Source organism: Lissotriton helveticus, chromosome 5_1, assembly GCF_964261635.1.
Source record: "Lissotriton helveticus chromosome 5_1, aLisHel1.1, whole genome shotgun sequence".
Taxonomy (NCBI): domain Eukaryota; kingdom Metazoa; phylum Chordata; class Amphibia; order Caudata; family Salamandridae; genus Lissotriton; species Lissotriton helveticus.
This window is the reverse complement of record NC_136065.1, coordinates 224,145,392-224,161,117: the sequence shown is the minus strand read 5'-3', so window position 1 is coordinate 224,161,117 and position 15,726 is coordinate 224,145,392. Positions and strand designations below refer to the sequence as shown.

The 15,726-nt window shown below is 47.2% G+C and overlaps 1 protein-coding gene across 1 annotated transcript in view; it reads right to left on the bottom strand.

Moving 5' to 3' along the window:
- ENTPD2 (ectonucleoside triphosphate diphosphohydrolase 2) overlaps nt 1-15,435 on the bottom strand; it is a 190,900-nt gene extending 175,465 nt beyond the window's left edge. Inside the window, exon 1 of the mRNA XM_078642048.1 lies at nt 15,276-15,435. Coding sequence (XP_078498174.1) covers nt 15,276-15,392 — 117 coding nt within the window. The 5' untranslated portion in view covers nt 15,393-15,435. The remainder of the gene's footprint in view (nt 1-15,275) is intronic.
- Between the last annotated feature and the right edge of the window lie 291 nt (nt 15,436-15,726).

Here is a 15,726-nt window from a genome sequence, read left to right as displayed (position 1 = left end):
AACAGGATGTGCGATTCATTCTCCTCTGATTTTGACTACACTTATTATACAGCATGATTTGTGGGCATTCAAAGACATGGTTTGCCTCGTAAGTATGGAAACACCCACAAACAAGTACCTGTGTTACCCCCTTTCCACCAAGGAGTAACCTCTTTCGAGATAGGAAAGTGACCAGATGACTCCCAGGTGAGGGAAGAGCTTTCACAATGGGGATAAATGGTCTCCCCATGGAGAAGAAAAAAAGAGTAAACAAAAAACTGCACATTCTCAGAGGATGCTCCATTCTTCCTGCGTGGATTTCTGCTCCATGTAGAGCTACACACATTGAGATGAACAGCCTGGGGAAATAGTCACCGGACATTCCTGGATATAAATCCCCACTTATACTTTTACATTTATATTGAGGAGTGCCCACCTCGTTTTTTAATTCAAAGGATGTGGACAGTCGCTGGGTTTCTGACCAATATAATAATCATAGCAATACCACCTTTTTATATAGTGTTTCCTGCTGCTCTTCTGCCCTTTATAAACGCTGTAAATAATAGCTGTTATTACTCAATTAACTGATATTTTACTGGCCCAGAAGGATGGATAGCGGATCCCTCCTACCTGGGATTCAAACATGCGTTTCTACTGGCTGAACCATTCCTATCTAAGGTTGTGAGGAAAAGTGTCCAGAGGCTGTGAACTAAACCGCCCAGTACATGTCTGATGCATTACTGCACAAGAATGCAGCAAGTATGAAATTGGGCTTCCTTCCCTCTACCAAGTTCATCGTATTAAACTATTTAGAGTCCCAGCAAGATAATCTCCAGAGTGCCCCTAAGACTTTCCTATTCGCTCTATTTAAGTCATTATGAAATTGACTGAAGTGAACTGAAAATCAGATTTTTTCCCTTCACAAAATCAATTAACTTAAACAGCAAAAACAAAAAGCAAGCGAATGCAAATTGAGCACCATCCTTGGATTGGTCGACTGATCTGCTTTTGCAAGAGAAACCCTGCATGTGTTTTCCATCATGCACCTGAAAGGACTGGCACTAGAGCTAAAGTGCAAAAGGTGATTTCAGGAGAAGAGCAATGAATCGAAAAGAGGCCAATGGGAGAGGCAGGTAGGTAGATAGATAGTTCTGACTCCCACAAAATGTCTGTTGGTTTACAAAGAGGGGCGACATCATTGTTTGCTGTGTAACCTTGCACAGTCTAGTGCGCCGGGAGATGCCACAGGTTGGTCCCAGGTGCAACATAACCGGATCAGGCTGAATTTTGAAGACACTGGACAGGAAATACTCGTGATGACACAGGTGTCCCTACTGTTACTACTAACCTGATCAGTCCTGCAGCTACCCCCCATATAAAGGACCATGGTACAGTTCAATGATGCTCCAGTCCAGTAGTTTCATATGATAACCCCTACCTAAGAGGGCCAGCACCATTCTCCACTCATTACAGGAGTAGGAAACAGAGAAACTGGCAGGAGCAAAAGGATGCATCAACAATTTCTATTACTCCAGTGATCTTCTGGAAGGTTTGAGGAAACTTCTGTACCATCATCTTTTAAGGCCCCAGGGTTAATCCATGTAAGAAGGGTCAAAACGCAGCCTTGGGAAAGAGTTTCCTGCATTAGTTTGCATGTCTCCTTTTGTTGGCTTTGTGGACGTCTTTACATTTTAGTGCAATTGCCTTTTGAAAATGGACCAACTTCAGGCAAGGAATTGGTCACTAATTCTGGATCTATGATCTTGTCAGATCAGACTTCGGGAATGAGCAGTTGTGTTGCCTTGATGACGTGGGGATCTTCAATTCTGAAACCTGCAATTACGCTTTGCAGATGAACTGTCAAAGAGAGAGCTGGCAAGGGCCACTATGCAATAGGAGACCAGACGGGCTCACCAACACTCGACTGTTGGCGTGAGGACCCATCGGTCATACACAGAGAAACCATAACAGAGGGCTCTGTTGAACATTACTTAGCCTGCAGGATAGGACATGAGGAACACCTCTATGCACAGATCTATACCCCTTCCATCACTTTATGGTGGAGAGCCCCAGCTTTGGGAATGGGCTGTCCACAAAGTATCAGCCTCCTGCCTCCTGTCACATCATTGTGTAGGCTACAACAGAGTATTGGATGGCCCTCTTATGCAACTCTCTAATTCTTTAAGTTTGAGGTATTTTTTGCCTTTGGCAAAAAGATTAGTGGAGTGATAGGCAGTGCTTAATTTAAGCTGGTGGTTGCCAGTGGGGGTGGGGGGGGGGGGGGGTCAGGCACTTATTGTTTGGGGTCGGTACATATGTTTCTGTATCAGGCATTTATTGCGAGCACAAGAGGGAATAAAGACACAAACGGTAACGAGGAGGAAGAGAACGACGCAAAAGTGTCACAAAGGGAGAAAGCAGGAAGCTGCAAGAATGATCTGAAGGGACGGGGAGTGGTTGTTAATGGATTAAAGAGGCCTGAGGTGGCTTTAGGATTATGCAGCCTTCGTATTGTGCTCACACATCGGCACGTGTTTGGGCGCTGGCACTTTATTTACAGATTAAGCACTGGGGACAGGTTGTGGCTGAGTAAGACTTCAAAAAGCATGACTCCGAAACTAGTAAATAACAGGCCTGGGTTCCATTTTTTTTTTATACAAGAGTAATTTTAGTAATCATGCATTGCACCTGTGATGTGAAATTACTAAAATTACACAATTACGCCATCTTGAATAAGAGTAATTTGGGGGGAAATCCTACCGCAGGTGCACAGAACAACGAACTAAGAGAGAGAGGGTGGATGCTGACTACTGCTGTTCATGTCCCTTTAGCATGTAGTGCTATTTTCATAGCCCAAAATGCATCCCCAGTCCATTTTGGATGCAAGGGTGCATTTTGTACAAAGAAAATAGCACTAATTGCTGAATGACGCTACTCACGTAATTAAAAATGATTGCGAGTAATTTTGTGGTATTTACACTACAGAATTATGTCAGCTATACCCCCCCCCCTAGTAAATACCTGCAAAAAGTACAAAAGAAAGTCTTCTGTAAGATCATGGTGGCAACTTTGCCTAGCAGGACCCTCTCTGCTTGATCAAACCGAGGAAAGGGTGAGTGTGAAAATGCAAAAAGCAGGTGCAGCCATGAATTCGTCTCCGCCCCTGCCACAAACAGTTGGCTGCTTCACATTCTTTCACATCTGGGCAGGGGTTACTTGAGGTACATCTTCAAAAAGTAGGGTTCTGTTAACACTCATGAAAGGAGCGGGATTTGCCATGGGTAAAGGAATGTCAAGAACAAAATTCTGAGTATGCATGATGTCTGTACTTCCAACATGTTACACTATACACACTGCCTAGTCAGGCAGATGCCACACCTCAGATTCAAGCACCCTCAGAATGTTCAGCAGTCACTTGAGCATAACTTAGGCATTAGGGTGGTGTGATGGTGGTTTTAGATAGGCTTGATCAGAACAGGTGAAAGTGGTCTGAAGATTATTCCCAATATACAGGGTGCCAGACCAGTCAATTCAGGATTGTAGTGGGTTAGATGGATAAGTAGGTCAACCAAGCCTCCCAGACATCACTGACCAATGTCCAGTGCCCACACATAATGACCTCAGGACATCACACACTCACTAGGCTGAGCACAACAGCTGCTGGTATAACTTTACACCTCTGCCCGGTCAAACCCACCTCTTGTCCAACTCTTAGCTCATCAACAGCTTACTGTTTGCAGCTGAGGGGCCAGCAAAGGCGGTAAAATGTGCAATCTACAGAGATAGATACGACTACAGGACCCATATTTACTTTTACTTCCTGATGCTGCTTTCATGACTCCAAAGTAAAGTAACAATTGGGGTAACTCAGTATCCCTATGAACCTGGGCAGCAATACATTTATGATAAACAGTTGGTTCATTCCGGTGAACTATATTTCGTAGCTTATCTTATATTAGCGCACAATACATTGTTAACTGGGAAAATCAGAGTGAACAAATTGGAGAGATGAGAATCCAAGCAATCTGCGATTTTGCAAGATATTTTATAAATTATACTCATTTATAAATTCATTCATTAACGTATACGGAGTAAAAGGCTGAAAGACTGTACAATGGTGGGCAAGTTGTGAAATTCGTGACAATAGGTGCGCTGTGTAATTGGTGCAAGTAAAATATACAATATATTGTCCCCCCAACCCGGCCCCACCGCTCTTACCTGCGCTGGCCGCTCCTGCTATAGCCCTCGACCTTCTGTACTATGCTATGGTAGAAGCAGAATGCGGGCCTTTAGATTCATGATTTAATGAAGAGAGAAGAGTCTTAGGGCTCCAGTAGGTCAGTCTGCAGAGTGTTTGACACTAGATCCTGGAGAAGACCCAGACGTGTGGCCAAGACTCAGAGTACTGCCTATGGAAAGGGCCAGAGCCACCGGGCAGGACCGGGCCCTAGACAATGTACCCCAAGCAGACTTGTCAAGACTTACTTTAACTCAGTCACCTTTGGGCCCTGGGGAATATCTGGCCCAGATCGTGTCTCTAGTATGGACACTTGACAGATAATCAATAGAGATGGACGAAGGAAACAAGGGGCACGATTTAGACGAGAAGCCACGATGTTCCGAGAGTATCTACCGCATATGCCCATCTTCCTGTTTTATTTGCCCTGGAACTATATGAACACTTGTTGTTTTATAACATTTTGGTACGTTTATATGTGCACATTTTTAACCATGAAATGTATGGTTCTTACATAATCTAGTTCTGTAATAATTCAGTTTCAAGGCATGAAAACACAGAAGCACACAAACCCTATGTGAAACTACTAAAGTGTCCCTCGAGTAAAGTACTCAGAAAGCAGGCGATTGAATCAATAATTCCAAACTAAATGATGTAAAATAATAAGAGCATGATAAATGCATAACTATGCACAGGAAACAAGATCTAAAAGCATTATATCACTTTAGAGAAGTCAAGCGCACAACACCTCTTTCACTCACCACACCATGTGCGGTGATGGGCAGATTCCCTGGACGGCTGCTACGGCTTTAAATAATGCAAGGCTTATTGATGAGTCCTAGGAAGCCGAGCGCAGACTGACGTCAGAGCATGACCACAGACCCTACTTAGGCTGCCCATCTCCTCCAATGAATGCAAGGCGAGAGATCTGCCACTACATTCGGGCTTCACCACATCTTCCATAATGCAGGCGTATCCTGCCTTTGGAGCAGCCCTAGCAATACATAATGCATCAGGACATATTCACGCAGCTGCAAGTGCATGCCTTGTGATGTCACTCAAAGCCTCCTTCCCGCCAGGCCTCCTTCTGTAGTCTTTCCGGGCTGGCTTTTACGGAATCCACACAGAGGTTCAAATGCAAAAGAAAATGTATGGAACAGTGAAGTGGGGCGGGGTCAGTAGGACCCGAAATAGTTAAAGTATTGATTAAGCGAAACCTTTGACATTAAAAAGACAAAACCTACAAGTCCCAGAATGCACACTGCTAGCAAAAAGTCCAAAACGAATTATAGGGTCACAGAAGACATACATATAAGGGCTTCTGGCATCTTTCAATGTTTTGGAAATGGAGAGCACACATTCTTGTAGGCAGAAGGAATGTGCTGTACAAGCGCTCAGGGGGTGGCTGCTGGGGTGTTGGGGGTGAGAAAGATGTCAAAGATGACCTTTGAAGCGCAGGTGTGCGCATTAAGAGACGAATGGCAAAACCTTTACACACCCTGTCTCCACGCGGCTTGCCAACAAGGCCTCGCAAACTGAGAAACCAGCAGTGCCTTCTGCTAAACTTCAGAGCACTCAATCGCGCGCCATCAAACACCCGCCCAACCACATCCCGAACTCCCTCAGACACCTGGAGGTACTCTCTCCAACGTATGCCTCATACAAGCGTCTTAAGCTGCATGGAAATACTGTGAAAGCACAAATACTCTTAGAGAATGCAGGATGAAAAAAAACATTCGAAAAGTAAACAGGGACTGTATCGCTGGCATGCAAGACTTAAAGGAATTTTACGCTAATTGATGAGAAATCGATCAGATAGTTGCAGGTGAAGGACATGAGTATGGTGCCCAACTGGGAACCGTAGGATTTTAATTAACTACTGGGAGGACCCGGCCCACGTAAAGCCTAGCCGGCGTGAGGGCGTTACATAAAATACCAGAGGCTACGATTGGATTCATCAGTAGAAATTGTAGAAATTCCATTTACGGCCATTGGGAGCCTGGCCTTGCCTGACCTGAAGGGGATCTTACTCATGGCAGCACGAGGCTGGAGCCGGAGACGGGGATGCCGGGTCAACCCCCGGACACCGTGTTCTCTGGAGGAACGGAGGAGGGCTCTGCCAAGAATGCGCTCAGCAGAGCTGGGAGTCCCGCGCCTCCGGAGAGGGCGGGCCTGCTCTTTGTTAAACCCCGTAAGCGAAGCCTTGGCCAACATTCATTGTGAATTAAGACACCAGGCAGGACTTGGAGATGCTATCAATCGCGCAACGCGCGCCTCTCAGCGCAACCCGCGCCTCTCCAGACAACGCGCGCCTCTCCAGACAACGCGCGCCTCTCCAGACAACGCGCGCCTCTCCAGACAACGCGCGCCCCATGAGACAACGCGCGCACGGTTCCTTGCGGAATGTGGGTGCTCATGACGACGGTCAGCCGAGGTCAGGGTGCCCAGCTATGTAGCGGTGGCGGGCTTCTTTCCTTTCAACGTAAGCCAACCCACTGCGGAGAATGGGGGCTTTGATGTTCATGTGACCCCGGCCGGCGGAGGTTACATCAGCATGGGGTGTTACTTTACCCCGGTCAGTTACTTTGCGTCTTTAGCTGACACCTTGCGACAAGAAGTCGCTGTAAAGTTAAGAACACACCGTGGGAATCAGCTGGAAGTCTGGTACCGACCCCGGGGGTACCGTGACAGAGAAACCGAGTAACTCAAAATGAGAGCAGGCCGAAATCATGCTTCCGGTGGGGGCAACTGAAATCAGCCCTTGGAAACAGGCGGGGTGGGGGCACGCGGTCAGTCTCTGCCCCCTGGCCATGAGCCCGGGGAAACTCTGCATCTGCTGACAGACGCAAAAGACAAACGTTGCGCTTCAACCCGCTCGGTGATTCCTGTGTGGGCTCATCATTGGTTCTTAAGGAGGGGACCCCCCTTTGGGTTTTGGGGGGGGGGGGGGTGGAGGGGACCAACAAACATTCATTGCCAATAGATCTGGCTTTACAGGAAGGCTGTAAGCTAATGTGCTGCATTGCAAGTAAATAGCATGGGGATGGATGTGCACGCATAGAACTGTAGAATAATGTTGGTGTGGGTTAAAAGGTCATACAACAGTTGCACTGTCAAGCAAGACCTAAACACCCACGTAGTTTAATGACTGCCCTTCTCCCACCTGTGCTGCTGCCGCAGAAAAACACCATCAATTATCTAGTTATCCAAGACATATTAATAGCATTATGTCAGGTGTCTGCCCCTGAAACTTCAAGCTCAGGCAGCTGGATAAATAAAGTGATCACAGCTGTTTGGAGGCAATCATGTTTGTTTGTGGAAGTACACAACTTCTGCGCAATCAAAATATGTACTTCTGGTTCCCCACGTGTGGGCGGAGCCAAAGCCAGAATCCTGGTGTGCTCACAAATGGGTTTGGCAACAGCTGAGCTGTCAAGCCAGGCCATATAAAGAGGGTAAAGTAGTGGTCGAAGTGCTTTAAAAATGCATGGGGGCTGGGATGCTGCATGCAATGGGGGCGGGTGAGTGAGCCCGGGGGCTCGGTGAAAGGCATGGCTACAAACAACATATACATTAACTTTTTTCAGTCTTCTACCTTCAAGTAACTACATACAAAATAACGCACATCTTAAATTAAAATGAAATACAAGTTATGTTAATCAGTGGGAAATGCACTATTGTACATTATGAAATCTCTATTTTTTAATGCATTGTACCAGAGAGTCAAAGAATTGAATCCTGGTAGGTTAAGTGGAGAATAGCGACTTGTGCATGTTTAGTGTTACAAGGGCTCAGTCTGTGACAAACATTTTAAACTTGCATTACACACCATAGAAGATAGGCTGCTACGAAACACCTAAAAAGGTTTAAGATACATATTCTTCCAAAATATACCCAAATTGTACACAGTGCAACTGGTTTTATAGCTGTATTGTAAAAGTACACACTTCAGAGCTTAGCTGGTTGCTACCTTATATGACCTCTTAAAGAATAAATGTGTGAATGAATGAATGTATTTATTGTTTCAATTAATGAAAATTGTTACAAAAGGACTGGGCAGGATATCTCCAACGCACCTTCGATCGTGAATAAAACTTAATTGTATCATTTCTCTTAACAAGTCTACAGTACACAACATTAAGAGAGATAAATTAGATGTATATTCAATAATTGAAAACTGTTTTTGGACTCTAATTCTTGGCTGAGTCTTTACTTTATAAGTTCTTTCAAATGGTGTGCAAATTTCGCTAGTCTGGCCAGTTCCCTTGGATCTCCAAATTAAAAAGAAGTTTCATTGAATCTGTGCAAGTACAAGTGTTGTATTTTAAAAACAGAGGTTTCAATAAAGTGCAATAATACATGTGTGTCATAAGGTAGCCATGCAACATAGAAAGAGTACGCAGTGCCTCAGTGAAATATTATTCACAAAAACGCCACCAAGATAGGTATATATTGTGGAGTATGTCAAACAGGGGTCTTAAAATAAAGGAGGAGGGGAATTCCTCCTTTCAGAACCAGGGCTCTCACACACTCAGCAAGCTATATGTCATGCTTCATCATTTGAGCCTGCTCCTCGTTGGGCCGGCACTGCAATGCCCAACGGGCCCCCTTAAAGGGGCTCTTAATCGGAGATCTTTTGTTCCTTGCTGTAAGGGTGCAGTGAGGGTGAGAGGGCCTAGTTAGATGTAGATGTATGTAAAGTGTTTTTAATAAAATAGGTTAAGGGTTCCTCTGAAAAACTTTATTCTATTGGGTACCTATCCTAAGTAAAATATAAAAGGAGGGGTAGTGTGCTCTATGAACTAGGTAACAGAAAACCTACTCTACTCCTTAATGGTCGACATGTTTCTCGCCTTGTGATTGTCTATAAAAGATCATTGGCGATTCTTCAGGACCGTGCAAAAAGAAAATTAGTGAAAATAGAGCTATCTACATGAAAGCATGGTAAGTGTAATTTTCTACTTGCCACTGTTAATAGCCATGGGGGGATCCTCCTAGGAGATGTAGACCACCTAAAATACTGTATATTTAGGCCTCATCTGGTGCAGCTGTACTCAAGACACTCAGACAGTAATGTTCCTGTTCCAAGTAGGAACCGATCGTACGACCTACCCCAGCCGCTGCTCCGCAGGAAGGTGTCATAAGGTAGCACCTTTTTTTTTTTATAACTCCTTTAAAAGCACACTTTACACAGCTCAGCTGGTAACTTTCTTGCAATACTGCTCAAAAAGAATAAACCAATGTTATCAGTATGCCTGGGTGGAACCCGCGGAGTTTCACTCCATGGAGTTACCAAAAAACTCAGCAAGATTACACGAACCAAAGGAAATAGGCATGTCGCACTGCTAACGCACGCTGTAATTCAGCACCAGGAGCTCATTCTGCGCTGAAAACTCATCACGAACGGCACCATGAGAGTCGGCCTAGATTCTTGAGTTGATTTTATTGTTGCTGCCTAGTAGATTGTCTACATGAGTTGCAGCTTTCTGACCACGAACAGTTGTCACTGCCCGAGTTGGACAAATCTTACAGGGGGCCCTCCTAGCGACTGAAAATCAGGCGGGGGGTTGGGGGGTGTCAAATCTCAACCACCAATTGACAGTGGCAGCTCGTCAAGGGAGTGCTGTGGGGAGGCAGGGAGGAGGGTAGTAAACTCCAGCATACGGCTGAACGAAGTAAATAAATAAAATAATTTACATTGCGCCACTGCATCGTCGGGCGATGCAGCGCGCGCAATGCAAATTGTTTTATTAATTTACTTACTTACTGACTGACCTCCGTTCCACCGTATGCCGGAGTTTGCTACCGCCCACCCAGCCCCCCCCCGCCCCAATGCCCTCAGCGAGCTGCTACAGCCAACATACCATTTTCGATCCTCACACGAGAAAAATCTCCACCACGGGGGGGGGTTGACGGAATTTGGCCGGAACTCTACATTACAAGCGCAATGTGGAGTGGCCAAAATTCTGTCAGCAATTCGAAATATATTATCCATCCCTAATTATCAAGAAGCTTTAAGTGAATCCATGAATTAAAGCCAGTACCAGCTTCCAAGCTCCCTTTACATTTGCAGACTGACCAGTTGTGCATGTTTACATTTCTTTCAGGCAAGCAGGCACTCACTGCCTTGCACTTCAGCTGAAGCATTCCAGCTCTTTGAATTTACCATCCTTGGACGATTGTCTTCTCACAAGAAAGTAGGGGGAACTGCTTTAAAAAAGTATGGGCACGTCGTGCCCAGGGCACAAATCCTTAAAAGAAGTGGGGGGATGCTGTCACCGGAAGTGATGTCACGACAGGAAGTGACACCACGACAGGAAGTGACGTCACAAAAGGTGGCTTGCACCATCGGGCTCATTGCCTCCCCTCGCTCACCCCTTAGATGCGATTGCATCTGCAAAGCCAGTGTGTGTGCTGCGTCCTGTGAGCTCCGATCTCGTCCCAGAGAGGGCAAAGAGTGAAGTCCAGCTGTTTGGCAGGGGGGACGGCGTCCACCCGCGTGGTACCCCAACTCGAGCCCTGGTCGTGCCCCTCAGATCCCCCCCACTTCGACCACTGGGGTAAAGTGATTAGCTGCACCAAGGCATATAGTTCACGAGAAGCCTTTGGAAGTTGTCATCGTCCCTGCATCACTTAAGGAAATAAACCAGTGGCGGCTCCCCCATAGGGGCATTGCCCCACTGCTCTCTCGCAGTGCAAAAGGCAGAAACATATATGGTAATAACTACCAGGCGCGCAACACCCATTGGGCTCACGGGGCTTCGTCGTGTGAGTCAACCCGGGCAGAGACAGCTTCGGGGGCTGGCGACAATCTAATTGCAGCCGCACCCGAGTACTTAACAGGTCTTTAAAAGACCATCTATTTGTAAATGAGGCTTTTGTTGTGTTTTCACCCCATTTTACAGCCACTCTGTCTATGGTTCGAAGAATTAGCCCCCCCAAGTATTTTTCTGCCCCCCCCCCCGAAATTTGGCTCTAGTTGCCCGCCTGATAACTACCATTTTATGTTTCTCCCTTCTCGCGAGGCGAGAAAGCAGAAGTTCCTTCTTGGGGTGGGCGGTCCTGCTCGAGGGCGGGGGGGGGGGAATGGCTTGCCCACTGTTGTGCATACTGACTGTTTGGGCGGCCTCGTATTTCTGCACACACTGAGTGCATTATATTGAATTTAAGTTATTATAGCTCTGACAGTACATTTAAAGACGGTTTTGTTTCCTATACTATTCATGGCCCGGCGCCCACTGACAGCATTATAACTGCCGACCAAGACAAGTCAGTAAAGGGCTTACTCGAAAAGTTTCCAAAGCTGCCTGGAATGCTGCACATAAGAGCCACGGCCTGCTGGCCACACGGCTCGGCACTGCGCTTGCTGCGGCTGTAGGTGGCACCTGCGTCCGCCTGGGCGGCGTAAGCCAGAACTGCGCGACTTTACATGCACACAATCCAGACTGGTGCATCTAAAAATACCTAAAGCAGTTTTCCGATCTGCCTGGATATTCCTGCGTTAAAGAAAGATACAGCCACTGCCAGCCCTCGAAAACAATCAATTAACCTGGTGGTGTCACGTGAAACCCAAGAGACTAATTTGTTCTCTTTCCACCAGCTCAACTAGTGAATAGCACCTGCCTCCCCTTTCACTGATCCTTCTAAGCTCTTTTCAACTCAGACCGACTTTTTATTGTTATTGTCCTTCTCTGTCATATTGTTGTGAGCCGGTGTAGTCAATGTAGAGCACGCCAATGACCATTACCTGAGGTATCTCTTCCTTAAATACTTCAGAAGAGAATTAAATGAATAAATACATTTGCGTTGCTTGTCAATGCGTGTCTTTAAATCAGAGATGTGAATTCTGAAGGCCAGTTTATTATCTAATGTAATGATCGGCCCGATTTAGTGTTGTGCCGTTGAGCACAGGTCCTGGTAAAGCGCTATTTTGCAGTTAAGCGCTATTGTCACTTATGCGGCCCCCCTGAGAGTGATTTGGGTGCTATCTGCAACTTCCATAAAGGTTACACATATTACGCATGCAAAAATGACGCAATGTTACCCATCTCGAATCATGGTCATTGTTTGGACCTGTTATCTTTTGGCGCTAGGCTTCCACGCACAGCCAGGTACGCCACATTGCACGACCAGCTGATGTGTCACTGCACGGATGTGTTTGTGCTGATCCAAGTCCTAGGGGGGGTGTTTGTGTTGTTCCTAGGAGTGTTTGTGCTGTTCGTGGGTGTGTTATTGCTGTTCGTAGAGATGTTTGTGCTGTTCTTAGAGATGTTTGTGCTGTTCTTAGAGATGTTTGTGCTGTTCCTATGAGTGTTTGTGCTGTTCCTATGAGTGTTTGTGCTGTTCCTATGAGTGTTTGTGCTGTTCCTATGAGTGTTTGTGCTGTTTGTGGGTGTGTTTTTGCTGTTCCTAGAGATGCTTGTGCTGTTCCCGGGGGTGTTTGTGCTGCTCCTGGGAGTGTTTGTGCTGTTCACTAGAAAGCAATTGCAGTTTTTATCGGTCAATGATCTGTGTGTTTTTTGGATCCATCCCCGGGGGTGAACCTCTGGAACCCCCTTAGGTGGTTCTTTCTTGCTCGCCGCAGTGAAGTACGACAATTGTTTTACGCCTCGCCACTTTCAAATGTCACCAGCCGCCACTGAAATAAACATTTATTAAAAAAATATATATAGATAGCGCCTCCAAGTGGGACTCTCTTCTGAGGCGGTTGCTAATGCCATTGGGCCAGCCACGCCCTCAAAGTTCGCCGTATCTGCAGATGTCGTTGTTGAACCTCTGTTTAAGGCCGCGCCTCTTAGCTCAGCACCATTGACTAGGACTTTTAGGTGTTCTGGAGGATTCTTGACAGAGTTGGGGTACCCCGGAGACACCCAAGGGCCGATTACGTCAGTCGCTAAAATCATTTCGAGCTCTGCATAGCAGAGTCCGGCTGGTTTGATTTCTCAGCAGCCCAGGAATGTGCTTCTGAGAGCTGGCATGGCTGCGGCCTGGCACCACCCCAAAAGTAGCAGCCTGCCAGGGATAATGGCCTCCAACGGCTTAGCATATAACGGACTCTGCCCAAGCCCTACCGGCCTGTCATGGATTCCGCAGCCAGGAGGGTCCGCCTCGCCCATTGGTCAATCAGGCAGTGCGGGGAAGGCTGCTCTTGCAGGTCAGTTTGTGTCCCTGTTTTAATGGTCTGCTGGGTTAGTTTTTACTGCCTGCAGCAAGTACATGCTGTCTCCCAAATCTTGGAAAACACCTCACGCGGGGGCTTTATGAGTTCGAAACAGACCTTATTTGCAGATTATGGGCCTCTTCTTTTGGCTGCCGGGCTCACCAATGGTGGCCGCTTTTATGTGGGTGTCCAGGTCTATTTTCTGTCCCAGTCAGGCCCAGGCAGCCAATCTACAGTTATAGCCGTACCCTAGGCGCTTCAGGTCTACTGAGAGTGCCCTTTCACCGCCCCCTCCTGGACTAGGCCAGGACTTGCGACTGCCCCAGCCCCATTGTCCGCTGAGATGCGCCAGCTGCAGGAACCTCGGTCCACTCCAAGAGGAGCGCAGCTGTTCCTAGGCACCTCTGTGCAAGGGGGGGGGGGGGGGGGGGGGGCTAACGCCCTGCCATGAGACACGTCATTGTTTTATTTTGAGATGTTGGCATAGCACCAAAGCGCCACTTTTCGGCCTCTTCGGAACACTTTGAGACCATAAAGCAAAGGACATCTGAAGGAGGGAAGAAAACACTTCTAGCAAGAACTGCAGAGGCGCACACTCAAGCCAGCACCAGAAGACAGCCCTCCAGCGTGCCCACCCAGTCCAAGACCTACTGCCAGGGGACTGAGAAGGAAACGGATGCTGCACCAATGTGATAGTGTGTAAATAAACGTATAGCGCTCTGGGCAAACCGCACTGCCTCTAGGCGCTGGTCCTCACAACTAGTTACATGTATCGCGATTTATTCCCGCAGATGGACAGTAAAGTGAGGGCACGTTCACGGAGTGCTTCCGCCACCTCGGGTCTCCCAAGACGGTGGGGGGGGGGGGGCGGTCTGCAAATCTAGCCGAAGTGGGTGAAATTATCCCCCAAATCTATGAAGCAACCCACGTGTTCATTAGGAAGGATTATATCTGACTTGTTTAATTATTAACTTTTTCTGCCACAGACAGTTGCCCTGAAGTCATGCTGTACACACAGACGTTCAGATGCGGGCCAACTTTCAACAAACAACTCCCCGAAAAAGGCAAAAGTTATCCTCCGTTTCCATGAAATGCACACGCTCGAGGCGGGAGTTTGGGTTGAAAACATTCAGCAACTATCTTTCTCAAGCACGAGCCCAAAAATAAATGTACCTGTTTTCACAGATCCAGAGCGCAACACACCACCATACAAGCGCTCTAAAACATCTATATTCAGTAATCGAGTTACGTCCCACCACGGGCTTAAAAAAGAAAAAAACTTCCACGCGCCTGTGAACACGAGATTATAATAAACTCGAAAGTAAACAAACTGCCACAGCGTGTACTTCACAATGTCCCGTTTTCATTTGCTTTATGGCACAGGACGTTCTGCTGCTCTAGTTCAAGCAGTAAAACTTCAAGCACCAGAAAGCAAAGTTATTCTCACCCACGTGCACACATTTCAACTCGCCTTCAGTTTAAGATTGAAACCGTGTTCACCCTCCCCGTTGTGCGTTGCGTTTGGTTATAGAGGTGTGCTAACGTTAATGGAGCTTCCAGGCGCCGCCGGGTTCATGCAAACCGTTTTTCTGAGGCTTAAAGCGGGCCACCTGCCATGAAACACTTTCTCTACAACGACTACTCACACCCATTAATTTCTATGAGCTCACTGGCCACATACACCTGACGGCAGGACAACTTGGGCTGACTGGAGTGACGTCTCCTCGGAGCACTTGTGGTTAACTTCAGTGACTAATGAAGGCGCTGCAGACTAATCCCCTTATAGCCCCGCGGGTTCACGCCCTGTCACTAACTGCATGCAGGATAAAAGAAGCCACGAAGTTTGATAACTTCACCCCGCGTATGTTCACAGCCAGTGCATGCTCGGATCCCCCTTACCTTGAAATTGGGGGGGTCCTTGATGTCTTTAGTGGGGACGCAGAGCAGCAAGATCCCTATGACGCCGGCGCAGAGCAGCAGCAAAGGCAACAAGACAGCGAGCACCTTCCGCGCCATTCTTCGTCCTCAGTGCAGACAGACAAGTGAGCTGCAGGAGCGGCGCGAGCGCAGCCCAGCGCGGCCCTGGGAGGAGGGGGCGGGGCTATGCTGCCATTGGCTGGCCGCGCCTTCATAGCAGTCCACGGTCTCCCATTAATGGGCACGCACATTCACCTATCAGACAGGAGACCGACCGACATACCCGCACACTTATTCACTTTAAAGTTTATGTCCCTAATTTTCACAAAATCAACCAGTCTGTGACAGGATGACTAGTGCAGGTGTCCAAACAGGAGCCCAAGAGCTACTGGTAGCTGTCATCACACCCTTGCAGTAGCTCTCCAAACCAAGG